This window comes from Brachyhypopomus gauderio, chromosome 6 (assembly GCF_052324685.1).
Source record: "Brachyhypopomus gauderio isolate BG-103 chromosome 6, BGAUD_0.2, whole genome shotgun sequence".
Taxonomy (NCBI): Eukaryota; Metazoa; Chordata; class Actinopteri; order Gymnotiformes; family Hypopomidae; genus Brachyhypopomus; species Brachyhypopomus gauderio.
Genome location: NC_135216.1, coordinates 32,380,492 through 32,388,320, shown reverse-complemented (window position 1 = coordinate 32,388,320; position 7,829 = coordinate 32,380,492). Strand labels below are relative to the sequence as shown.

Genomic DNA, 7,829 nt, shown 5'->3' with positions numbered 1-7,829 from the left:
AATCAACCTAACTCGCATGTCTTTGGACTGTGGGAGTAAACCGGAGTACCCGGAGGAAACCCACACAGGCACAGGGAGAACATGCAAACTCCACACAGAGCAGCCCAGACTGAGAATCGAACCCAGACCGACTTGCTGTGAGGCGACAGTGCTAACCACCACACCACCGTAAATGGTTTGCTTGTCTTCTAATCTAAAGATAAAAATTTTAACTACATGGTATTGTTTCATCCAGTCATCCCTTGCTACTGATATTTGTTTTGTAATGTGTTTACTTTCTAGTCACTTTATTAGCAGTATTTCCACATACACACTTTGTGCATTTAATCAGCTCCACTTACATGTAGGACCACTTTGTAGTTCTGCAAGTACAGATTGTAGAGCATTTGTTCCCATACATACTTTGTTAGCCCTCCATTAACCCATTCATCAGTGGTCTGGACCCCTGTATTTGAGCTGATGGACCACTCAGGCACAGATGGATGAGACACAGCAGTGTTGCACACACTGTCCACATACTGTACACTCTATTACACACTGCTACTTTGTTGGTCTGCCTTGTAGATGCAAAGTCAATCTTTTTGCTGCACAATTCTTTTGTCATCCTCTAGTTTTTCATCAGTGGTCACAAGATCCCACTGGATTTTATTTTGTTGGTGCACTGTTCTGTGGGAGTCAATTGAAGGATAGGATGAAAAGGCGATAGCAAAGTATGCAGAGAAACAAATGTTTACATCTATTTTCAAATACACATGCTGATTCATTGCAATTCCCTTTTTTATAGAGATACAGAAGACCCAGACAGATAGGAGCATTGCTGTGGGATGCTCTCCTGGTATTTAATTTAATCACATAAATGGACATTAGGTGTCACACAGAATTTTAACTGTTAATCACAATTTACATGGCAGCTAATCATTAGGATATTACATGATCACAGTAATCTCAAACTTTTGTAATTCTGTGACAGTAAATCATTTTACATTTGCTTAATGCAAAATTTGTAACTTGTTTTTTGTTTGTTTGTTTTTTTAATAGTGGGCAATGACAATTCTGCAGCAGAAATCAAAGGTCATGGGAAAAGGACAAAAACACTGTGGTCTAAACAAGAAGTGATGGCTGTGATGAAACACTTCAAGCCTCATATAACAAAAGGAAAACTGGCCACGATGGAAGAATGTCAGCAGTGCAAAGATGCTGAGGATCCTGTACTGGCAGGCCGAACAGTACAAAATATAAGAGATTTTGTTAGAAACAGAGGGAAAACATTTCAAAGGAAAGCCCAGTCTAATTGATTTTACAATAATACATAATTTTGTTTAAGTTAACAAATTATGTTTGTTTTTTTTTTCCTTAAAAATGAAAGAAGAGAGATTATTCTCTTGTTTTTTTATATAATTTACATTAAAATACAAATTATGATTAACGAAGCTATAAACTCATTATGTCCAAAGTTTATTCAATGCAAGGACTTGTTCTTCTTAAGCATGCCTGTCTTGGTAATGCTTCAAGCAGTCATGTTTGTGTTTGTGTATAGTCAAGTTCTAGTAAACCATCCTTGTCCTTCTAAAACAGTGAAATGGCCATTTTTGTGTATTGTTAAATCAGTGTACTGGTAAAGCAGGTAAGACCTTATAGACCATATTCTAGCTATAGGCGGGACATTTTCAACATGTCCCCATATGCAAGCATAATGTCAGGTTGACATGTAAAGAGTTTGATTTTGTCTAGAAGAAATCTGAAGTGATATTCATGTTCTGCAAAAAAATCCAGATTTTTTGATGTAGCCAGCAACACTTTAGAGCAATGGGAAAGGTAGGTCCCTGTAAACCACATTTTAACTGGTTTGGCAAGGAATGTCCTCGTAAGACATAAAAACCAGTATGTGTGTGTGTGTGTGTGTGTGTGTGTGTGTGGACGCACGCACACATTTTAGTCTTTGCGTTTTGTCTGCACTTGGGTCTACTACTCTCTTGGGTTTGATGCGGTGTGTACTTGTTGGTACACCCGACATTACAGTGCAGGTAATGATGAAATAAAATAAAAATAGAATAGAAAACACTGTATACATATAAAATATGTATATACAAACCGGATTCCAAAAAGGTTGGGACACTCAACAAATTGTGAATAAAAACTGAATGCAATGATGTGGAGATGGCAAATATCAGTATTTTATTCATAATAGAACATAGATGACAGATCAAAAGTTTAATCTCAGTAAATGTAACTGAGATGGATCACCAATTCCACCATTTTTATGCAGCAATACCAGAATGGTGTTACCCAGTGTAAAATACCAAAGACTTAACTTATCATCATAAACCCTGTGTAGTGGTGTGGCAGAAACCAAGAAGTAACTCTGGCTACGCCACCCCCGGGGGTATAAGCTCGCGAGGGAAAGTGAATTTGTGAGCACAAACCCCTCAAATTAATCCCAATTACCAGGGTTCCCACTCAATCATCAGGTTCGTGCAATTAAGACAGAGACAGGGTTAGCGTAGAAATGTTTATTTTCCAACAAAAGGTATTCAATTGTATTTTTTTCACTCTTCTATTAAAATGGTTGCGCCCACACACACTCACTCGCTCACTCACACGGTGGGTATGGTCAGCATAAACCCACAAAACAACCAACCTTACACAAATACAAAAAAAACAAATCAAAACAGGCAGGGGAGGGGCTTACCAGAGAGAGGACCATCGCCACAGAGTGGTTCAACAGAACCACATGCAAGATACGCAGACTTCAACCCCCAGTGACACTACACTACCCTAAGGGTGAACTCACGGACGCAAATTCCCACCACCACTGGCTGTGGCCTCCCTACTGTTCGCCCCTGCTCCTGCCAAAAGAACAAATGAAATATAATTATTGGCCCTGTACAATACCACCAAAGGATGGCTGAGCACACCAGGCCAGCAGTAAGACAATTCCCCAAACTCCAGTGATTACACACACGCACGAGAAGTTGTACACTCGACTCAAATATCACATCCCAGAGGGCACAGCAGATATCACATCCCCAAGAAGGGCACCACAAACAGCCCAACCACCCCCCAGGAGGAATCCGAGGCCCAAAGAAAATAAACCACATGAAACAAAATAACTAACCAAATCTAAACACAAACAAGGAAATAAACAAACCAAATAACCAAAACAATAATTTCGAAAACAAGGAATTAATACCCACTTACACTCACACAACCTCACACGGACACACACACACACGCGCGCTGATTCTAATGAACTCCCACGTGCTGCCATATGCAAGTATGGCACTCGGCCTCGCTCACGTAGTACCGCTGTTTGGTAGAGCCAGCACAAAGTGAGAGTGCACGATAATAAAACACCATAAATGCGAAATAGCAGAACAACAGCGTTACAGCGTTACAACATTACAGCAGAACAGAACAACACAGCAGAATCGCAGCCAGAGCAAAGCTCAACACGGCGAAACTGAGTGTTGGCCCGGTGAAGAGGATGAAGCACCCGGCAGCCTACAAACAAACAAACAAACAAACAAACAAAGACAGGACCAAATTAGCTAAACCCATTAATAATGATTAGCAGCCATATTAAACCTACTTACCCAAAGTCCCGTATTACTATACTGGACCAGCTGAAACTCTATAGTGCAGGGGTGCCCACAGTTTTCAGCTTGCGAGCTACTTATAATAAGATGACCAAGTCAGAAAGAGCTACCGGGGTGGCGGCGAACGTAATTTGTTGAGCGGGGGGGGGGGGGGTGTGGCGACCGTAATTTGTTGACCGGGGGGGGGTTGACCATGGGGTGGCGAACGTAATTTGTTGAGTGGATTGCAGATTGGCTACCGTGAATGTCAATCAAAATACAAATACAACCGTCAGTGCAGATGTGCGATTCATCTACTACTATTTTATGTGACGCGATCTACGCACATTCCTTCGCGATCGACCGACACTTCCTTCGCGATCGACCGGTCGATCGCGATCGACATAATGAGCACCCCTGCTATAGTGCAAAGCCATTTCTAAGCAAGCTCCACAAGCTCAGACATTTGCACTGGGCCAGGGGTCATTTAAAATGGAGTGCGACAAAATGGAAGACTGTTCTGTGGTCAGATGAGTCACGATTTGAAGTTCTTTTTGGAACACTGGGACGCCATGTCATCCAGACCAGAGAGGCACACAGTGGTAAAAATGGCCTTGTTCCAACTTTTTTGGGATTTGCTGACGCCATGAAATTTTGAAACAACATATTTTCCCCTTAAAATTATACATTCTCTCAGTTTAAACGATTGATCTGTGATTTGTGTTCTATTCTGAATAAAATATTAGTTGTTGGCACGTCCACATCATTGCGTTCAGTTTTTATTCACATTTTGTTTAGTGTCCCAATCCGGTTTGTATATCAATGCACATATGCGTCAAAACACTATATACATTTGTATAGTATGCATTGAACAGTAAGCGAAAAGTACCCAGATGGTTTACTGAATCGAAAGCCATTTTGAAGTATGCGATTACAGCACACTGTCCTGTACAATGATTCAACTGGAGCATTTAGCAGTAATCATGTGACATCATATGTCATATGACGTAGGTAAAATGGTGAACATAGTATGTCAGAGGTTGTAGCGTACTGCCCAGTCACCTACTGAAAGAACATACTGCTTAAGTGCGGCATTTTGGATTGAGCCATAAATGGACCTGTTATAATCGTTGTTTTATAATGTCTTCTAACATGGTGGGGAGGGGCAGGGTTGACTTTTTACCTAATTGGGGAGGGTTTGATGGGAGGGGCTTAGCTTTGGGAAGACAGCTGTCATTTTGATGGGGTAATCTATGCACTAGCAATTCTTCACTGTAGTGAGTACCTAAACATTAATATTATGTAATGCTCGCTAAACAGCTGAACTTTGAAAAGTAACTCAGGATCTATTAATATGATACAAGTCAATTTGTGACACATGAGAATTAGATAGTGGATACGGGAAATACCAGTTATGCAGCATAGAAACTACAACCTGAATATCAATAAGTTGCACAAGATTGAACATGCTGTAGAAACACATACATAGGGAAAGTACCTGAACGTTACTTAAAAAAAGAGAGATTAAGAGTGAGAAAGAGAGGATTTTGCTCAGGCTTCCTGGATTGTGTAGATTCCACTAATTTTACCTGGATTGCACTAATTAGAAATTAGCAAAATCCTGGTGAGGACTTTTACTTTCTGAACCTGGAATTGACACCTCTGCCCACATGCTAGTTTTAGCTCCCAATACCTGAAATAATCTAAATATCTAGAAACCAGATAAGTGAGAATTTTGAGAGGGTTCAAAGCTGTTGCCAAGACATCAGGACATATCTATTCTGCTAATCACTGTGGCGCTCAATCACAATCACAATAACACAGTAGTCTAGTATTAGCACTCTAGTGCTCCACCACAATGTTAAATTATATTATTATAATTCACTAGTCATGTGACATTATTGGCATTTATTGTTATGAATACAAACAAGCTATAAAATAAGTGTGTTTTGCTGGTGTGCATGTCTGAATGTTCATTAGAAAGATTTCCTTACTGAAACATGATATGAATGACCCTGCATTCCTGCTCTCTTGCTGTTTTATCTTTGATATTTCTTTCTTAGAGTAAGAGGAAGTAAACTGGTGAATCGATGACAGGCCTAAAGAATCCACAGAAGAACTGGTTTGGAACTCAGTTTAAAATGCCCCTTTTGTTCAGTCCTCTGACACGTGCACAGATACATCAGCTCAGGTATAAATGTGGCACAGGACACCTCAATCAGTGCATGAACAGTAGCAGCACAACGACACACAAACACCACTGCTGGAGAGAACGAGAGAGAGAGAGAGAGAGAGAGAGAGAGAGAGAGAGAGAAAGAGAGAGAGAGAGGGATACCCTAAGAATTCTGCAGATGTTTCTCTGGTAAGCACCACTTATATTTACTCATCTTTCATATTGGAGCTTAATAATCATACTGCACTTTCCCATAGATTATATAATTACTCAAATAATTATTAATAATTAATCAAATTATTATTAATTAGTCTCAGCATATTTGTTGTGACTAATTATAAATTTTTGTAATTACTGTTGCAGAAAGTTGTCAGCAACTGATAGATGTTCTGTAGATAATTAAGTAGATATATCTCTTGTGCTTTATTAAGTTGCATACCCATTATAAATATTATAATTATTTCATGTATTACCAGATATGGGTTGAATTGCATCCCTAATCTTGCTCACAGGTTTGGGAGTAGATCATCACAATGAAGTCTCTAATCCTGCTGTTCACAGCACTTCTGCTGATAATAAATGGTGAGTTCTTGTGAGACTATTTATAGTATTTGAAACAATAAAGGGAAAAAATGTGATTTAACATTCTCCTTTTCTAAATAATGCTGGGATTTTGATATATTGAAAATGCCAGACATATGAGAATTTTTGCAAATTTAGTCTAATAAACTTGTCTCATTTATTGCTATTAATAATCATGCTATTTGAAATCCTTTGACAAATGATAGTGTAATGCAAACCTTTTAAGTGCAAATAGATTACTTCATAACATTTCACATGTTACTTGAAAGGAGTTTGTCAGAATTAGTCAAATCTTTTGGTAATACATTTGAGTAAACACAAATCACGTGTTAACCCGGCAGACAATTGCTGTTGCAAGACATTTGTCACAGAACCAACAAGGGCACGGAAAAAAAATGAGATACAACTGTCTAAAAGCAAAATTATGTGAAGTAGACCAATTCTACTCATTGTATTCCAGAGACCAGGGCCCGTATTTATCAAACTTCTTAGAATTACTCCTAAGAATGCTGCTAAGAATTGACTTATGTCTAAAATAATTCTTAGTTAAAAGCTGAGACTAAAAGTCTCTCAGCCTCTCAGTCTCACTTTAAGCGAAGTGTAGGAGCAATTCGTAAGTGTCAGTCTCAGAGCTGATTTACGACACCTGGCTGTACCGCAAAGCTGATCCTGGATGACGTCGTTTCAAAACTCCCTGCAAATACCAATCACTGGATCGGATTTCATGTTCAAGAATATTTCCTGAGAAATGTCAAGATAAAATTCAGAAAATGTTGAAATACCTTCACATTTAACTTAATAATGTTGCAGTCATGATTTTTGTAAAATAACAGCGTATTTACGTAGTTAATAAATAATCTTTATAAAAAATTTGTTTCCTTCTTTCTTTTGTTATTCATATGTTTTCTCTGATTTATTTTGGATACTGCATACATTCTAACTGAATCACATTCAGGCGGAGGACCACCGGGCAAGCCTCTTAGCGCAGTTTGTGAGGTGGTGCAGCGTATCATGGGGGAAGACACTGTGGTGATCTGTGGAATGGATCCTGCATTAATGAAATTCTAAAGTATATCTCAAAGACAATGTTTTTAAAATTTATTTAGATTTGCACACAAACACTGTGATGCTAATAAAATAATTGCATCTGTCAGTATTAAAGCTCGTGCTCCCGACCCTGCTGGCTTGAGCGCAGATTCTCCATCTGCCCCTCCCTCTCTGACAGCGCTTCCAAACACCACCAGTCATGAATGGCCGGAGGAAAAGTGAGCGTCTGAAGGAAGTCTGGCAGAGGACTCACTCCCAAATGACATACAATAACTGACAAGGCAGAAGTCAAAGCTTAAAATTAAAGTATGAAAATCGCAGCATGAATATTACACTCTTGCACGAAAAAAAGAAAAAAAAATTTAACCCATGCTTATCTTAATGCCTAATTATTGTGCATATTTGTGCATTGTGCATATTTGTGTGCATATTTATATATCTATAAAATTGAA

At 38.9% G+C, this 7,829-nt stretch overlaps 1 protein-coding gene across 3 annotated transcripts in view; it reads left to right on the top strand.

The window, feature by feature from the left end:
- The first annotated feature begins 5,802 nt into the window (after positions 1-5,802).
- LOC143517689 (uncharacterized) overlaps positions 5,803-7,829 on the top strand; it is a 121,106-nt gene continuing 119,079 nt past the window's right edge. For all 3 annotated transcript variants that reach the window (XM_077010432.1, XM_077010433.1, XM_077010431.1), the window contains exons 1-2: positions 5,803-5,937; positions 6,261-6,330. In XM_077010432.1, coding sequence (XP_076866547.1) covers positions 6,282-6,330 — 49 coding nt within the window. In that variant the 5' untranslated portion in view covers positions 5,803-5,937; positions 6,261-6,281. The remainder of the gene's footprint in view (positions 5,938-6,260; positions 6,331-7,829) is intronic.